General features: G+C 49.4%; 1 protein-coding gene across 1 annotated transcript; it reads left to right on the top strand.

The window, feature by feature from the left end:
- Positions 1–654: 654 nt before the first annotated feature.
- LOC307076156 (uncharacterized protein) lies at positions 655–18,840 on the top strand (the record flags this gene model as incomplete). The annotated part of the gene is made up of 27 exons (XM_079737042.1): positions 655–734; positions 3,125–3,261; positions 3,644–3,837; positions 4,036–4,132; positions 4,572–4,799; positions 4,947–5,021; positions 5,101–5,207; positions 5,819–6,033; positions 7,045–7,202; positions 7,281–7,381; positions 7,468–7,614; positions 7,827–7,961; positions 8,071–8,273; positions 8,360–8,500; positions 8,689–8,757; positions 8,840–8,955; positions 9,072–9,096; positions 9,503–10,469; positions 12,405–12,611; positions 13,034–13,161; positions 13,274–13,376; positions 14,845–15,074; positions 15,770–15,986; positions 16,073–16,180; positions 16,475–16,732; positions 18,504–18,629; positions 18,730–18,840. Exons 1-27 carry the CDS (start codon positions 673–675, stop codon positions 18,838–18,840), a joined length of 4,665 nt encoding a protein of 1,554 aa, XP_079593168.1. The 5' UTR covers positions 655–672.
- Between the last annotated feature and the right edge of the window lie 379 nt (positions 18,841–19,219).

Raw genomic sequence — 19,219 nt, forward strand, 5'->3', positions numbered from 1 at the left:
TGAAGCCTGCGTATGTATGGGTATCAATCGATCGATCTATTGATCTACCGATCTATCTGGGAGACGCAAATAAGACATCTGTTGTTATAACGTCATATCCGGTTACCAGACCAGTCCAACCAATCAGAGGCGGGCTCCATGCGGCTGCGTCCCTCCCTCCGGTCGAGCGAACACAACAGATCCAGTGAACTTGTCGTAATAGCGCCCTACAAAGCTTTCGTCCTCCGGGAACCCTGACCGGCCGGCCGCACGTCCTTCTACCAGAGATTGGCTGTTGATCAGGTAATGAACGAGTTGTTAGTGAGAGTCATTAAAGCGCTCTTTGTCTCTTTAGTGCGGGGAGCGCGGAGGAAGTGAGCATTACCCAGCATGCACAGCTCCGGTCGGGTTTACTTCGCTCTGTTCGGCCACCAGATCTGTGATTTAGCGGTGTTTCGGTGCGCTGTGTTGAATGAGACCGCCTCCGCTCCGAGGCAATGCAGAGGGCGGTGAGGTGACATGTTAGTAACATGTGATCTGTGGTCGGGATCAGGGCTCAGAGCTGAACCCGATGGGGAGGGGGGGCCGTGGCTGTCACTAGACTAGGAGCTATAGCTCACATTATGGAGCTTTAGGGGCTCGTTATGCAGCCCTCATCACGCATATTTGGTTGAAATTGGAGGAATATTCATAATGATAACCTTGAATATCAGCGATCAAGTCTCCAGATACAGAGCAGAAAGCTCCTTCCTGAGGTATGAGCATACTCCTTCCAACATGGCGTCTCTAGGAGGCTCCTTTAGGAGTGAAGGTCCTAGTGAGGGACCACCTGTTTAACTACGTCCAGGTTCGGCGTTATATCTCACGCCGAATACGACAATTAATGAATGACGTTATGAGAAGGGTTCATTTACAGGCTGCGTCCCAGTAGTTTTCTCTTACGCTCGTCGATCGGGGCAGCCATCTTGAATTCTAAACGATACCGATTAAACCTGGATTTCCGAATCCGAACAATTACCGAAACCAGTCCAACCCAATAGTATCCAGCTGCAGCCCCGGAGAACAACACCCTGGCGTGTCAACAACAACCCAGGCGCGACGGAAGTACTCTGGTGTGACGGAAGTAAGAGTAATATTCATGTTAACTCTCACTTACTTCTACGAACGAAGTGCAGCATTTTTTTTCAAAAAGGACACGGTATTATTATATTCAAATTTGGCGAAAATTAAATATGCCACGGCACGGCTTTTACGATGAATATTACTCAATATTTTAAGCATATTGACAGTCTCACTTCCATGGTTGATCTTTGGTTTCTGATAGCGGTGTGTAAAAAAGGTTTAAAAAATAAAACACTTCCGTCACACCAGAGTACTTCCGTCGCGCCTGGGTTGTTGTTCTCACGCCAGGGTGTTCTCCGGGGCTGCAGCTGGACCCTACTCGTCCAACCCGATGCTTAGCTGCTACAGTTCACTCGATCACCTTCGTTAAACTTCGGATTCGTGGTTGCAGACTGCGGATTGGTCCGTTGAGCTGCCCGCCTCGCCATTCGACACTCTTCAAGACCAGTGCAGCCAATCAAAGTGCCACCAGATCGGCCCTCCCAAAGGGTTAGGGTCTTTCTAAAGGCTCTCTGAATAAGTTATCTGATCTATATATATAGCTATCTATCTCCTGTACAACAAACATGTACAGTACAACGAAAGTGAGAATCGAGGCTACAAGAGAACTAATGCTGCACAAATATTTAATATCAATCTATTGTTAGAGATCTAAACTTATTAAAAAAAAAACTTGGAGGGAATTATGCTACAACTGTTTAACACTGAACATCCTGATCATAATAGGTATCTGAACAAGCTGTGCATGTTGATCTTAATGTCTGGTTTTGAGGGAAACTGATTTTATGTGATTTAACGACCCGACAAAGAAAAGTCAAGAAATGTAGATGGATCTATTCTATGTCAATCACAAACAGTTAAACTTTGAAATATATCTGCTATTAAAGTTAGGTGATAAAGCGATCTGCATAATGTAATGCCTGAGAAGAGCGTCTGTCCAAGTTAGGACTTGGTTCGCTCATCGTGCTTTTTGCTCCCCATTTCAGAACAGAGCATGTCTCTCTGTTGAATATCCGCTATCTTCAAAGTTGACCTTGGATTTCCTCAGAAGTTGTGAATGGACTCCCTCTTTGAATGGAGAGACGTTTGCTGGCAACGTTCTCTGGCCTTGAAAAGAATCGGCAATCAGGTGTGACATGAAACGTTGCTGGTGTTTCATGGCTGGCATTTGGCTAGCCTTTCGCCGACAGAACACTTCGGAAACGTGTATTCGCCTGGAGCTATTTTCTTCAAACCAAAATACCTTGGAGTCCAGGATTTCTCCAAACATTGATTATTGATGAATCCTGCTAATTTCCATAAATTTACTTGAATTGTTCTTTGTTTGTAGTTACTAAATCGGCCAAATCAAAGAGGGTTTGGTTTATTAGAGAATGCGGTTATATCAACCGAATGTGATTGCCACTTTTTGGTTTGTGTAAATGAAAGCAAAATGTTGGAAAGGGCAAAGAAATTCCCCAGTCACACCTTTTAGCCTCGAAATATTTCCTTGAAAAACCGTCATGTAAACGACAGCAACGCCTCAAATCAAGTAAAGCTGGACTTAAAGAGTTGCGTCATAAACAAGACATGGATTTCCACAGAAGTGCCGTTATTATACTCCCACACGTTTTTACACGTGCACAAGGGGCTGTACAGCGTCCTGTCCCTGTGTGTCCATCCATGAACCCACGGGAAATCCGGAATGGAGCCACCAGTCTGCGCCATTGCAAAGATATCGGATAATCAACACCTTCGTTTGAAACGCATTTCGCAGAGTGCATTCATTTTCGTGTCGGCTGGTCAATGAAGACCCCTGCCCTGGTTCCCTGATTGGTCAATATGTGCCGAGTCGATTCAACCGTAGGCCTGAGACCTGCAGGACGGGTGCGGACTGGCCTGTGCGGTGGATGTTTGCAAACGTGATTTAAATCGACTCCACCACAGTAGAATCGAGCAGTTGACATGAGAGGATCTGAAAAGGTTTTGAGCTGCAGATATAAATGAGCGTCCTCCATATTAAAATGTGTTTCTTTCATGGCAGGTCGGACATGTCTGAACTGTTTATGGAATGTGAGGAAGAGGAGTTGGAGCCATGGCAGAGACAAGTTCCGGAGGTGACCCTGGTGGAGGATGATGATGATGACGACGACGATGAGCCCATCTTCATCGGAGAGCTGGGTATATATATATTTTCTCCTGTTTAACCTTTTATTAACCAGATTTTATTCCCGAAAATTCCTGTCAAAATTGCCATGCAGAACATAATTGTTTAGCAACCGCATTGAATAGAGGCTGATGATGGTTTTAGAACGTGTGTGTGTGTTGGGCATGTACACAACCGTGTTTACAGTTGGTTAAGGCTGGCAGGGCTCTGCAGCAGAAAATCTAAATAATTAGCAAAGTTCTGCTCCATATCAGCAGTGTGGCGCAGGAGATCTCTGAAATATATAAATCCTGTCTGTTGTAATGTGATTGGTGGATTCAAATGAAGAATTAAAATGTGTGTGTTCGTGTTCCCTCTATGTTAACATGATGTATGATTGTGTTTCTGCTCTTTCAGTAAACAGCCCAAAGGTGGTCAAACCCATCCCTTCACCTGTACGGATCGTAATCCCAAAACAGGAAGCCCCGCCCCCGGCCCCCAGGAGGGCTACGCCCATCCTGCTGTCGGCCAGTATCCCTGGCAACGGAGTGATGACGTCACCACCCTCCTTACCAACCGTACCCCCCCACCCAGTTATCGTCAATAGCCAGGTAGGTTATCCATTGTGTAACTTAATGAACTTTAAAGGGGTTTCTGTACGGAGACTAAACCAGCCGCCCCGCCCAGACTGATCTTCTTTTAAACGCAGGCGTGAACCGTTGTCTGGTCTCTGGGGCCCAGCGTGTGCATGTGAACGTGTGGAGCGACGCTGTGGGACAGACTTCAGTTTGTGCGTTATTTCTTATCAGGGATACATCGTTCAACCGCATCAACTGAGGCCCGCCAACCTCCTGGCCACGCTCGGAAAACAGTACCCGCCCGGAACCGCCTTCACCATCGTCCCAGGTATTCCTTTCATGGGCCAATTTGGTTCCTACATTTACGTTTAGGGTATTAAGCAGATGCTTTTGTATTAAGCAGATGCTTTTATACCAAGCAACTTACAATGAGTGCATTAGCCAGTAGAAGAGAAACAACAATATATCGCTGTCGGTACATTAAGGATGTTCATAGAACCAAGTGTCAAGCACTAACCATCACTAGGTTAACCCATTCCCCGTGTACAACAAAGACAGCTAGGATAAGACGCTACACAATGCTAAGTACTATTTTAAGTGCAAGGACGTACAACATGCAATAAGTGTGTAAGAGGAGTGTGGAGGGCTAAGGGGGGAGGCTATGCAGAGTCTACTTCCTCCGTGTAGTTTGGTTGTGAGGTGACGTGCAGTGCGTTCTATAAATGCTTGTAGACATAGTTATATATCCATCTGTTCTGTCCCTGCAGCCGGTCAGCAGCACCTCCTCCCTTTGCTGCCCCAGACCAGGATCATTCCCGGGGTCGTCCACAGACCCCAGGTGAAGCTCAACAACAACGTGGTCACCCTGTCCAACGTCCAGAACCCCGCCGTCTACTCCTCCCCCGTTCCTCGACCGCCAGACAGCCAGCACCCCAAACCTCCGCCCATCAACATCAGCGCCATGCCTGCGCCGAGTCCGACCGAGAGCAAAGCAGGTACGGCTGGAACCGGACAGAGAGGCTCCTCTTCCTGTTGCTTTCTCTGTTACGCTTTGCCTTCTCTGTTACACTTGGCCTTCTCTGTTACACTTGGCTTTCTTTGTTACACTTGGCAATCTCTGTTTTTTATGCATTTATGTATAGATCAAAGCTTGCTGAAACGGCGATTAATGCCATCGCAAAACGAGGTCAAGACAAAGAAAGTCAAACTAGAGCCAGGTGAGTTTCCTCCACAATCCCTTTGAGAAGTTGCACAGCTGATCTGCCGTATTTAATAATTCTGTTCTTTGGATTTCAGTACAAAATAACAAAGCAGTCGATGCACAAAACGTGATCTTCAAGAAGAAGTGTTACAAATGCAAAGTAATCTTCCATCATCAGGATGCTCTAAAGTCTCACCTGAAGGTAAGTGTCTTGTGCAGTCATTTAACATGCCCAAGTCATAGCCATCCTTGCATGTCAATTTCCAATGTTCAAATGGGTAATTTAAATCGAATGTTTAAACTTCAACAGCCTAATGACTTGTGTTGAATATTCAGAATAGATAACGGCTGTAAAGGCATTCAAACACGCACCTTCCAACTTTGAATCTAATCCTACATATTGAGTGCATGTGTAACGGGTATAGAAAATGGCTTGTGTTATAAAACAGTTCCCCCCTCCCATTTTCTGTTTTTAGCGGTTAATTGCGATAGCGGTTAATATTAACCGCTATTGTATTTATTTTCATGCCACTAGATGTCACAATGCACTGTTGCCGTAGTGGGTTGCCATGGAGACGTAGCTCAAGTTAATAAACTGTTGATTGCTTGAGCAAGATTGAAAACTGTTCTCTACTTCGTATTACCCACAGGTATGTTTTATTATATTCCATTGAACTGTGGTTAATCTATCACGCAGTCCTATGGGCTGTGCGTTTGTTCATGTTGTGTTTGGGGTGTTCTGAAGCTGCATGGCTCTGTAGGATGTACAGAAGGCAGTTACAGATCTTCCTTCAATGTTTGTGTCTATTGTAGAACTGCTCTGGCAAACCTGTGGAAAGGGTATCCCCAACCCCGCCTCCAAGCAATGTTGCTCCAATCCAAGTCGTCAACCCCAAACACATCCTGCTGGTCGGGGAGTTCTACTACGGACGCGTGGAGGGCGACTGGCAGATGCAGAGGCAGGAGCATAAAACCAACACCACCTTCAAGTGCCAGAGCTGCCTGAAAGTGCTGAAGAACAACATCAGGTATGAGGGCGTGGTCAGGTTGTGAAATTCTTCACCCGTCCTGCATATAAGTTTTGTACGCATGTAGGCTGCGTGTTTGGAGATCAGTTCTTTCATCAGTGATGTGTTCAAAACCGACACTTTTCCCCTGATTTCCATCTTGCGACCACACAAAGAGGACTTCAATCCTGCGTTTGCGTAATCTTTATTTTCTAAGTGTGTTAAACAAAGGTACACCAGGAAGTATCAGTGAAAATAAAATGGACTGCTCTGTGAATCTTGTTCTTTTGGACACAAAATCTGCAAGATGGATAAACAAATGCTTTCATAGCGTTGTTAATAATGGGGTGTCCATGTGTCTGAGGTTACGAACACATACTTAACCTCCTTATCTGACTCTGTTAATATTCAGGGCCTTAATCACTACTGATTGGTTTGAATTGAAGAAACATCAGTCCAATGCCTTCTGTGCATTGCCTACATCAAAGATGGTTTCCTGCATGGGCCCAAAGATTCTAGTTTTGGTGCCGGGATATAATTGGTTATTTAATTAAATAACGCTGCAGTAATGGAGGTTGGGGGAACCAGTTTGTACCGGACTCTTACTATCACAGCTGAGGTCAAGGGTCACCTTTGACCTCAGCTGTGTCGCTTTGGATAAAAGCGTCTGCTAAATGCCCTAAATGAAAATGCAGCCATTACCCATGCTAAGAGAGGAACTAGACACTTATTTTAATATATTTTGTTGATGGTAAACAAATGTTTTGTAAAACAAATTATTTTTGCATTGTTTAATTAGTTAATTATTACCAGTACTGTGTAGCATCTTATCCTAGCTATCTTTGATGTATACAGGTAATGGGTTAACCTAGTGATTGTTAGTGCTTGGCACTTGGTTCTAAGAACATCCGTACTGTACCGACAGCGATATGTTGTTTCTCCTTTTTCTGACCAATGTACTTATTATAAGTCACTTTGGATAAAGGCGTCTGCTAAATGTAAACGTACTAATGTACGGCGCTGATCTGCCAGATTCATGAACCACATGAAGCATCACCTGGAGCTGGAGAAGCAGAACAGTGAGAGCTGGGAGAGCTACACCACCTGCCAGCACTGCTACCGGCAGTACCTGACTCCCTACCAGCTGCAGTGCCACGTGGAGCGGGCCCACAGCCCACTGGCATCCTCAAGTAAGACCCCACCGTCCTGAACCAACACACACTCCATGGTACCCGCTCGGCACAGACTAACCCCACCGTCTTCCTCAGCTAACTGCAAAATATGCGAATTGGCGTTTGAGACGGAACAGGTCCTACTGGAACACATGAAGGAGACCCACAAGCCTGGAGAGATGCCGTATGTGTGCCAGGTTAGTGGACGAGTCCTCTTGAATCAGAAGAGCAAACCACAGAGGGTCAACGCTCACTGATTTTCACGACACACTCTTGTTTTTAGGTTTGCAATTTCAGGTCCTCATTCTTCATGGAAGTGGAGGCTCATTTCAAAGTAGCTCACGACAACACGAAAGACCTCCTGTGCCCGTTCTGCCTCAAAGTGCTCCGAAGCGGTCACTCATACATGCAGCATTACATGAAACATCAGGTATGGGGCGGAAATTAATGTCTACGATAAAAAGTTGTGTTTGACCAGCATAATCTTTTTCTTTAATGTTCAACCCATCCCTGTCACAATGAGAGCAGCGTTGTTATTTATTCATGCTGGAGAACAGCTCCTGCAGTTTTGTTTTGGAACTGCAGTTAAGAAATCGGTTGTTGTCCAGAGTGAAAACCTCTTTGTATTTTGTCTCACAAAAGAGAAAAGGCATACATCGCTGTGGAAAATGCAGGCTGAACTTTCTGACCTACAAGGAGAGGATTGACCACAAGATCAACTTTCACAAGACTTTCAAGAAACCAAAAGCACTTGAAGGCCTTCCACCTGGAACTAAGGTAGCATTGTGAATATCCAAAAGATGAATAAAGCCTTACAACTTTAAAAGGCCTCTTCTGTGCAAGTGCGAGTCAAATTGTAAAGCCTTTCTTCTTTTAATTCCACCAGGTGACCATCCGGGCGTCTCTAGGGGGAACCGTCTCCTCATGCAACCCGTGCCACAGTGGCGCGACTCCTGAAGCTAAACCTCCCAAACCAGCCAAGTCCAAGCCTAAAGCCTCTCAGGCGCCGGGGAAAGCCAAGCCTGCTCAGCCCAAGAGGCAGCAGGAGGCGCGGGTGTCAAAGAAGAACATGGCGCTGAAGAACACCAGGTGAGTGCTGTGAACTCTGAACCCACAACCTGATGTGCTATGGATAAACTGAACTATGTGTTCTTAACATGTTCTTCTCCCTTCAGAATCGGTGGAGGACCACACACTTGTATCGAGTGTTCCACAGAGGTCACTGACTTCTTCTCTCACTATCCAATGATTTCGAACTGCGGTGCGTGCAAATATCAGACGAGCTGCAAAGTCTCAATCTCCAATCATATGATAAGGTAAGTCCACAAGATTTACATTTAAAACCGCAGTGGATTGTTATTGTACTAATATTAGCACTGGGATTATTCCTGAACGTATCTCACCCGACACAATGGGGAAACTGCTCAGACTGCCTGGTGGTGGTGGTAGAAGCAGTCATTGTCTTCCATGGCGTTCATGTTCTTTCTCTCTCTCCTCAATACAGGTATCATAGTACAATATCAAAGGACAGATTTAAGAGGATGGGGAGTCGGAGAACGTCGAATCCAACAGTGTGAGTACAGAGTGGTGGTCGGTAACGCTCCGTGTTTCTGTAACACCAGGATGTATCCTAAGTCTGGTCTTGTTTCCTTCAGTAAAGCTCTGAGCTGTCTCTCGTGTGACTTCCTGGTGGGGGCCTCAGAAGGGGACAAGATGACCAAGCATCTGATGGACGACTCGGACCACGTGTGCCGGGTCATTGAGCAGAAAGGTATTCAGCTTATTTGTAATTCTTGAGGGACTCATTCTTATTTTTGTAATTTTGTAGATATATTTTAACCAATTCTATTTCACTAATGGAAATGTGTATGTATCTTTTTTTCTTAGTTGCTGCTCCTGCATCTGGTGTGATGTAAGTTGTTATGGCTTATCGTTTTACGTTGCATTACATTTCCAGTGTGCAGGGTAGCATTATACATTTGAATCTGACATAGAACCCCAGGCTACCGTTTTTCTTGAGTACTTTATTTTTCGAGAGAAAAATGACGAAGTTTATGTAACGCTTTTCAGGCATATATTTGGTTTATACCCGCTTTTAAAACTAAATATCTCAACTATTTCTGAAAGGAAAATATTAAAAAAAATACATGAATTTTGCACGTTAAATTGTTGTTTTTAATTTGTCAACATGAGCTTAATGGTGTACTCCGAAGGAATAGCAATGCTTATGGGTAATGTTTTACAGTTGAAGAAATGCAAATGTGTATTGACTTGTACGTGCATGTCTATTTGAACATTTTTGACCCCACTTTGTCCAGGCTCTCCGTTCTGCAGCCATCCAGAGTTTTCTACCTGTTTACGTCAATGACTGAAACACCAAAGGAAGCGGACATGAAACCATTGGCCGAGTCTGAAGGGGCGGACCTCTCAGGGAACGGAGCCTCTGGCACACTACAAGAAGAGGAGTCTGAGGAATTAGCTGGAACCGACCTGGGCAAGGAGGCTGGAACCGACCTGGGCAAGGAGGCTGGAACCAACCTGGGCAAGGAGGCTGGAACCGACCTGGGCAAGGAGGCTGGAACCGACCTGGGCAAGGAGGCTGGAGCCACAGGCAGCAAGGAGGCTGTGGCCAAGGAGGCAGGAGTCAAGGAGACTGGGGCCAAGGAGGCTGGGGCCAAGGAGGCTGGGGCCAAGGAGGCTGGGGCCAAGGAGGCTGGAGCCAAGGAGGCTGGAGCCAAGGAGGCTGGGGCCAAGGAGACTGGGGCCAAGGAGGCTGGGGCCAAGGAGGCTGGAGCCAAGGAGGCTGGGGCCAAGGAGGCAGGAGTCAAGGAGACTGGGGCCAAGGAGGCTGGGGCCAAGGAGGCTGGAGCCAAGGAGGCTGGAGCCAAGGAGGCTGGAGCCAAGGAGGCTGGGGCCAAGGAGGCAGGAGTCAAGGAGACTGGGGCCAAGGAGGCAGGAGCCAAGGAGGCTGGGGCCGCAGGCAGTAAGGAGGCTGGGGCCAAGGAGGCAGGAGTCAAGGAGACTGGGGCCAAGGAGGCAGGAGCCAAGGAGGCTGGGGCCGCAGGCAGTAAGGAGGCTGGGGCCAAGGAGGCAGAGGAAGCAGACACTGCCAGTTGGGGTGACACCTCAGCCCCCTCTTCAGGCCCTTCAGGAGAAGGCTCCCGGGGGCCTGATGAGTGTGAGGGGGGCCCTGTGGGCATCCACCAGGTCCGGAAGCTGGTCAGCAGCCTCCAGGAAGACCTGATGTCGTCCGCTCAGACCTCATCCCCTCAGGGAGCAGCTGGGGTCCTCTGAACGGCGCTCACGACGGAGCGGCGTAGTGACCACAGGCCCGCCGAGGCTGGCTCGTCACGCCCGTCTGACTGGACTGTAGTTTATTCTACACGCTGTACTTCTGCTAACTCCTACTCTCTGTGCCAGGACTGTTTCACACTCTACGTTTATTTACCGTAAGAAATATGCAAACTATAAGATGTTGGTCAGCGTCGCTGCTGCTCATCTCTCACAGTACCGTGTCAATGAGAACTCGGTTACTTTCAGTAAAAGGTAATACTTTTACGTTTCAGAAACTATAGAGTATTTAACATGTTGAATCCCTCAATGTTCTGACATGCCTTTCTCATGATACGTTGTCTTTGATCAAGAAACATTACCAATTATGTAGCAAAAAACACACATTAATGTGTTTTAATTCAAATAAATTATACCGCCGTGTACACAAGGGCGATATTGAGTTGTGTGGCTTTGGAATATTTTGTATTTCTTTTTTCTTTTTTTATCTTGAATACAGCATAATACAAATATTTGACTATCTGCTGCCTAGTCTGGTGTAAATATAACACCTAAGATGTTTAACTCGTCAATCTTGTTATTTACTGACTCATGGATGTGTTACACTCTGAACAAATTGTGTATGCCGATTATATAGTTTTGCTTAGATGTTTTTTTCCTGTTTGAATAAACGTAACTGTTGACACATACAATACAAGCAATACAAGTCCTTTAACGTTATTATGTTTCAGAACTCCTATTCGACATTTCAAAACATGTAGACATTATCCTTCTTAAATATCAATCCTTAAAACAATGAATTCAATTAAATATGTATTCTCCCTGTCTCGTTATAATATATTATATAATACATAGATGATAAAAGGCTATCTCAGAATCCATACATTCATCCAAGGGCGTAGGAACCGGGGGGGACGGAGGAGACGTGTCCCCTCCAATATTGGAGACAGGCGCATCTGTCCCACCTAAAAATTATACCGGGGGAGAAAAATATTTTATTTTATTTTGAAAGCGCAACACAGCGTCTTGTCACCGCTTCTTATTCTAAAAAACTGGACGATTGAGCGTGCAATTAAAGAATTGATTTGATATTTATCAGTTCATTACTGCCATTCAAAATGTGTTTTCCTTTACATTTACAAATGTATCTTTTTAGTATAAAATATATTTGTGCATTTTTTCAGTGTAATTAATTTATGACATTTCTGTTCAAACCATTAACGGATCTGTCAGGTTTCCGATATGTGTCCCCCCCCCAATGTTAAACTCATTCCTACGCCCCTGCATTCATCCATTCATCATGTATGGATTCTGGTTTCTAGAAGCTGAAGCAGCAAAATGTCTTAGCCAATCAACCGTAGGCTCCATGAACCACGTGACCCGGTGTCTGGGCGTGTCTTTCTTTGGCTTTATCTGGCTCTTGGCAAACCATGGAACCCAATGTCCTGTCCACTCTCTTTCCAACACCGCTCAACCGGATTACTCCGTTCCGGGTTTCCGTCGTGAAATGAAACGGGTTCCGCCGCTATTCACGTCGAGCCGAAGGGGGTGTGTCCATCCTGAGGTCACGACGCCGACGCCTTCTGATTGGTCACATATCCGCGCCGTTTCCATGGTTTCAACTCACCTGCGGGACTCAACAGAAAGAAGTTGCACGAAGACGAGAAGATAAAAGAAGTCCTCCCGACGTCAGAGTTCACCAGTAGTCCGACTTCTGAGATGGTAAATGTGATTTACGAAGTTATATTGACGTCATCTCGCTAAATAACCGCATTCACGTTGAGCTCCTATTTCCTCCGTGCAGCCAACAGGTGTTTGATTACTAGTTTAAATACATACACGTATGCATACACATATAGTAGTTGTTCATTTAATAGACCATGTCTCTACAAAGCACCAGGTGAGCCATCGGGTTGTGTTCCGTTGCAGGCCTTTCTGAACCGGCGGCCCAACCAGAAGGTGATCTCCGCCCACCTGGCGCAGGAGCAGCTGAAGGAGGAGCAGGGCAGGAGCATAAAGAGAGACCTGCAGATCAGAGCCGGCCTCCTGTCCGAGGAGAAGACGGAGCAGAGGAGACTTCACCGCAGGGTGCAGCACGAGATGCACGAGAGAGACGTCCAGGAGGCTCTCCTCAAGGTGAGCCTTCACAGCCTCCCCGACCTCCCTCTCAGTTAACCAGTTACATTCAGGGCGTTTAGCAGACGCTTTTATTCATAGCGACTTACAATAAGTACATTTGTCAGAAGAAGAAAAGGTGCCACGCACTAACAATCGCTGGGTTAACCCATTCCCCATAAATAACAAAGATAGATAGGATAAGACGCCACACAACGCTAAGAACTTTTTGTAAATGCAAGGACGTGCAACATACAATAAGTGCGTACATTAAGTGCCAGGACGTACAACATGCGTTAAGTGCGGTCATTAAGTACGCAACCAATGATGATGCTGAAATCAAGAATCCTAGATGTTACATCTGAAAGCCGTTTAGTATCTCTGTACATCGGCCTGCTTTCAAACGGTCGTCATGACGCGGCTGACCCCCTGTTCCCCGGCAGTCGGAGGGGGAGCGGAGGAACAAGGAGAAGCAGCTGGAGCAAGAGGAGCGCCTGGCCAGAGAGCTAGCCCGCGTGGAGCACGAGACCCAGAGGGACGACAGGATGAGGCAGCACATCAAGGCCAACAGGTGTCAGCCTCCACCCGCCTCCTCTGACCCCCGCTCACCTGTTTCCAAGGTGCAATGACGACATGTTCCACCTGTGTCGTTTGATTGGCTCCGACTGTCTTCTTGTGTTCAGCCTGGAGCTCAGAGAGCTGGAGGCCAAGCTGCGCTCTGCGTACCTGAACCGGGAACGGGCCGCGCAGATCGCTGAGAAGGAGAGCGTGAGGTTTGAGACCATGGTGAGGTTACCGCTCTCGTCTTCACAAACATAGATAGACATAGATGTATAGATATAGATATATCGCTAAAGTCTTATCCTAGCTGTCTCTGTTGTATACGGGGAATGGGTGAACCTAGTGATTGCTCGTGATGGCACTTGGTTCTATGAACATCCTTACTGTACCAACAGCGATATATTGTTGGTTCTCTTTCTTCTGACTAATGTACGCTTTGGATAAAAGGGTCTCTTCATTAGCAAGGAAGAAATCTTGAGAAGGAACGCAGAGTGGGAGGTTCCTCCTTCCAGGGATGATCAGGAGTGCACTGGGGGCCATTATTAACAGACAGACAGACAGACAGACCGACAGGCCAAACCTTTACTATTAGTTTAATGAGTCATGAGTACTCGGCCCTGGGGACGGAACACATCTGACAGAAGCATCTGTATAGAAGCTGAATGTTATCTTCTATACGGTCTGACTCTGGTCTCAGCTGATGTTATCTTCTATTGGCCCTGACCCCTGACCCCTGACCCCTGAACCCTGACCCCGGTCTCAGCTGATGTTGTCTTCTATAGGCCCTGACCCCTGACCCCTGACCCCGGTCTCAGCTGATGTTATCTTCTATAGGCCCTGACCCCTGACCCCGGTCTCAGCTGATGTTGTCTTCTATAGGCCCTGACCCCTGACCCCTGACCCCGGTCTCAGCTGATGTTGTCTTCTATAGGCCCTGACCCCTGACCCCTGACCCCTGACCCCGCTCTCAGCTGATGTTATCTTCTATAGGCCCTGACCCCTGACCCCTGACCCCGGTCTCAGCTGATGTTGTCTTCTATAGGCCCTGACCCCTGACCCCTGACCCCTGACCCCTGACCCCGGTCTCAGCTGATGTTGTCTTCTATAGGCCCTGACCCCTGACCCCTGACCCCTGAACCCTGACCCCGGTCTCAGCTGATGTTGTCTTCTATAGGCCCTGACCCCTGACCCCTGACCCCGGTCTCAGCTGATGTTATCTTCTATAGGCCCTGACCCCTGACCCCGGTCTCAGCTGATGTTGTCTTCTATAGGCCCTGACCCCTGACCCCTGACCCCGGTCTCAGCTGATGTTGTCTTCTATAGGCCCTGACCCCTGACCCCTGACCCCTGACCCCTGACCCCGGTCTCAGCTGATGTTATCTTCTATTGGCCCTGACCCCTGACCCCTGACCCCGGTCTCAGCTGATGTTATCTTCTATTGGCCCTGACCCCTGACCCCTGACCCCTGACCCCGGTCTCAGCTGATGTTATCTTCTATAGGCCCTGACCCCTGACCCCGGTCTCAGCTGATGTTGTCTTCTATAGGCCCTGATCCCTGACCCCTGACCCCTGACCCCTGACCCCGGTCTCAGCTGATGTTATCTTCTATTGGCCCTGACCCCTGACCCCTGACCCCTGACCCCTGACCCCTGACCCCGGTCTCAGCTGCTCCCTGTGTTTCTCCTGACCTCAGCGCGAGGAGGCCGACTTCGCCCGCCAGATGAAGAGCGAGCAGGAGCGGGCGGGGGCGGAGCTGGAGAAGCAGGAGGCGCAGCAGAGCGAGGAGGCGGCCCGCCACCGGAGGGAGCTGGAGCAGCAGCTCCTGGAGAAGGAGCGCCGGCGGCAGGAGGCCTACGAGGAGTTCCTCCAGGACAAGCTGCTGGTGGACCAGATCGTCAGGAAGATCTACGAGGAGGACCAGATGTGAGACGCGGTTACACCCCCACTCAAACCCCCCCGCTTTGACTCCCCCACTTTGACTCCCCCAACTGTGACTCCCCCACTTTGACTACCTCACTCCGACTCAGCCACTCTGACTCCCACACTGAGTTTGACTCCCCCACTTTGACTCCCCCTCTCTGACTCCCCCACTTTGACTCCCCTACTTTGACTCCCCCACGGTGGTGTTTGCTGCGGCCATCATTTCTCTAGCTCTGCCTCCAGCCGTACCTCCCTGTCGCGGTTCACTCCCTCTGCCTCTGAAACGTTACCTCCCTGTCGCGGTTCACTCCCTCTGCCTCTGAAACGTTACCTCCCTGTCGCGGTTCACTCCCTCTGCCTCTGAAACATTACCTCCCTGTCGCGGTTCACTCCCTCTGCCTCTGAAACGTTACCTCCCTGTCGCGGTTCACTCCCTCTGCCTCTGAAACGTTACCTCCCTGTCGCGGTTCACTCCCTCTGCCTCTGAAACGTTACCTCCCTGTCGTGGTTCACTCCCTCTGCCTCTGAAACGTTACCTCCCTGTCGTGGTTCACTCCCTCTGCCTCTGAAACGTTACCTCCCTGTCGCGGTTCACTCCCTCTGCCTCTGAAACGTTACCTCTTTGTCGGGGTTCACTCCCTCTGCCTCTGAAACGTTACCTCCCTGTCGCGGTTCCCTCCTCCTCTCTCCTCCTGCAGGGAGATACAGCTGAAGCTGGAGAAGGTGCTGGCCACGCAGCAGTACATCGAGGAGTTCAAGAAGCAGCGGGCCGAGTGGCGGCGCCTGGAGCAGGAGAAGAACGACGCGGAGAACCAGCGCATCAGGGAGTTCTCCAACTACCAGAGGCAGACGGAGGAGACCCGGGTGGCCCGCATGCAGGAGAGGGAGCAGGCCAAGCAACACATCCTCCAAATGGTGCGTCAGCGTTCCACCGGCGGGAGCTGGTCCGACATCACTCTCATGACTCCAAACAGGAACACGTTGTGTCTTTTGTCCTGAAGCTCACCAAACAGCACGAGGCGGAGAGGAAGCAGCGGGAGGAGATGGATCAGGTCCGCGAGGAGCTGTGTCTGGAGGAGCAGGCCGAGGCCGTGAGGAGGAAGGACATCGTGAGTCATTAGTGGACGGTACTCCTGTCGTCGGGGGCCACACCATGTATTCTGACGGTCACCTCTGAGCTGGTCTTTGTGTTAATCCTCATATTGGCAAGAATACAAAACGTTTGGCTATAATCTCAGGACGCTTCTCCGTTTATTTTGTTATTCAATACAATTATCTATGTTTATTTACCCATGTTTCTGCTACTGCCGTGTGTGTGTGTGTGTGTGTGTGCGTGCGCGTGTGCGTGTGCGTGTGTGTGTGTCCTCCGACCCTGAACCCGGTGTGTGCGTCCCGTCCGACAGGAGGAGATGGAGAGGAAGATCCGCCAGCGGCTGGTGTATCAGCAGACCTGCCAGCAGCAGATGCTCTTCAAGGAGCTGCGCCGCCGCGAGGAGAAGGAGGAAGAGGAGGCCTTCCGCCGCACGATGATGGCCAAGTTCGCTGAGGACGACCGCATCGAGCAGATGAACGCCCAGAGGCGCCGCATGAAGCAGCTGGAGCACCGGAGGGCCGTCCAGGAGCTGATAGCAGAGCGGCGGCAGCAGCACGAGGCCGACAAGGTGCTGCGGTCAACCTACGACGTGCTACATACATGTTGGAGCTGCAGGCTCACATCAACATACTACATACATGTTGGAGCTGCAGGCTCACATCAACATACTACATACATGTTAGACCTGCTGGCTCACATCAACATACTACATACATGTTGGAGCTGCTGGCTCACATCAACATACTACATACATGTTGGACTCGCTGGCTCACAACAACATACTACATACATGTTGGAGCTGCTGGCTCACATCAACATACTACATACATGTTGGAGCTGCTGGCTCACATCAACATACTACATACATGTTGGACTCGCTGGCTCACAACAACATACTACATACATGCTGGAGCTGCAGGCTCACAACAACATACTACATACATGTTAGACCTGCTGGCTCCCCTGCAACATACTACATACATGTTAGACCTGCTGGCTCCCCTGCAACATACTACATACATGTTGGACCTGCTGGCTCACAACAACATGCCTCATACATGTTTCACTTCCTCACAAGTTCTATTATACCGGGGCGGCGTGTGTCTCAGGAGGTACAGCGGGTGGGCTGGTCACCGGAGGGTTGCTAGATAGATCCCCGGCTCCTCCTAGCCGAGTGTCGAGGAGTCCCTGAGCGAGACGGCTCACCCTGACTGCTCCTGACGAGCTGGCTGTCGCCCTGCGTTGATGTGTGAATGTGTGCATGAATGGGTGAATGTCAGGCAGTATTGTAAAGCGCTTTGAGCGGCCACTGGTTAGAAAAGCGCTTTATAAATACAGACTGTTTACCCCTTGATTGCCCCTTAATGCCCCCTGAATGCCCCCTGAATGCCCCCTGAATGCCCACTGAATGCCCCCTTAATGCCCCTTAATGCCCCCTGAATGCCCCCTTAATGCCCCTTAATGCCCCCTGAATGCCCCTTAATGCCCCCTGAATGCCCCTTAATGCCCCCTGAATGCCCCCATAATGCCCCCTTAATCCCCCTTACTGCCCCCTGAATGCCCCTTAATGCCCCCTGAATGCCCCTTAATGCCCCCTGAATGCCCCCTGAATGCCCCCTTAATCCCCCTTACTGCCCCCTGAATGCCCCTTAATGCCCCCTGAATGCCCCCATAATGCCCCCTGAATGCCCCCTTACTGCCCCCTGAATGCCCCTTAATGCCCCCTTAATGCCCCCTGAATGCCCCTTAATGCCCCTGAATGCCCCCTGAATGCCCCCTTAATCCCCCTTACTGCCCCCTGAATGCCCCTTAATGCCCCCTTAATGCCCCCTGAATGCCCCCATAATGCCCCCTGAATGCCCCCTTAATCCCCCTTACTGCCCCCTGAATGCCCCCTTAATGCCCCCTTAATGCCCCCTGAATGCCCCTTAATGCCCCCTGAATGCCCCCTGAATGCCCCCTTAATCCCCCTTACTGCCCCCTGAATGCCCCTTAATGCCCCCTGAATGCCCCTTAATGCCCCCTTAATGCCCCTTAATGCCCCCTGAATCCCCCTTAATGCCCCCTGAATCCCCCTTAATGCCCCCTGAATGCCCCTTAATGCCCCCTGAATGCCCTTTAATGCCCCCTGAATGCCCCCTTAATCCCCCTTACTGCCCCCTGAATGCCCCTTAATGCCCCCTGAATCCCCCTTAATGCCCCCTGAATGCCCCTTAATGCCCCCTGAATGCCCCTTAATGCCCCCTGAATGCCCCTTAATGCCCGTTAATGCCCCCTGAATGCCCCTTAATGCCCCCTGAATGCCCCTTAATGCCCCTTACTGCCCCGGTGTTCCCCAGGAGCTGGAGGCCCAGGAGCAGGCGGAGGAGCGGGAGCGGGAGGCGGTGCGTCGGCAGATCATCGAGGAGGAGCGGCAGAAGCTCCTCAGACACCACGCCACCAAGCTGCTGGGCTACCTCCCCAAGGTGAGGAGCGCCTGGAGGACCCCCGGGGTCTCTGGGTCAGAGCCCCCCCGGAGGACTCAGAGGGTGTATCGCTGACAGGGTGACCTATGACCTCTTCTAGGGCCTGTTCCGGGAGGACGACCTCCAGCACTTTGACGACGAGTTCAGGAGCAACTTCCAGAAGCAGCAGGCGGACATGTTCTCCGGAGACGACTGGGACGCAGATGAATGACCCGTCTTCAGACCGCACACTGGCTGTGGGACGGGTCACAGAGCTGATTAACTTAGAGCACATACAGGGACTACTCACCTATTTTACAGACTGTAATGCATTTTAATCATCATTAAATTCCATTAGAAATGTATTTATTTCCTTAATGAATTCTGTCACGGTAAGTTGCTGGCTGACGCAGTAGGTTCAACAGCGCTGTCGCTATTGAGAGAAGTGACAGCCTGACATCGCCGGTCTGTGTGCCCATTCGCTACCACCTTTCAGTAGAGTGTGACGCGACGGGTCTCCGGTGTAGTGGTGTAACCTCTCCACATGGTGGCGTCAAAGATCTTCGTTGCGGTGTTGTTTTTTAACTATGGCGTTATTAACCGTGATACGT

This window comes from Pollachius pollachius, assembly GCF_949987615.1.
Source record: "Pollachius pollachius genome assembly, chromosome: 5".
Lineage (NCBI taxonomy): Eukaryota > Metazoa > Chordata > Actinopteri > Gadiformes > Gadidae > Pollachius > Pollachius pollachius.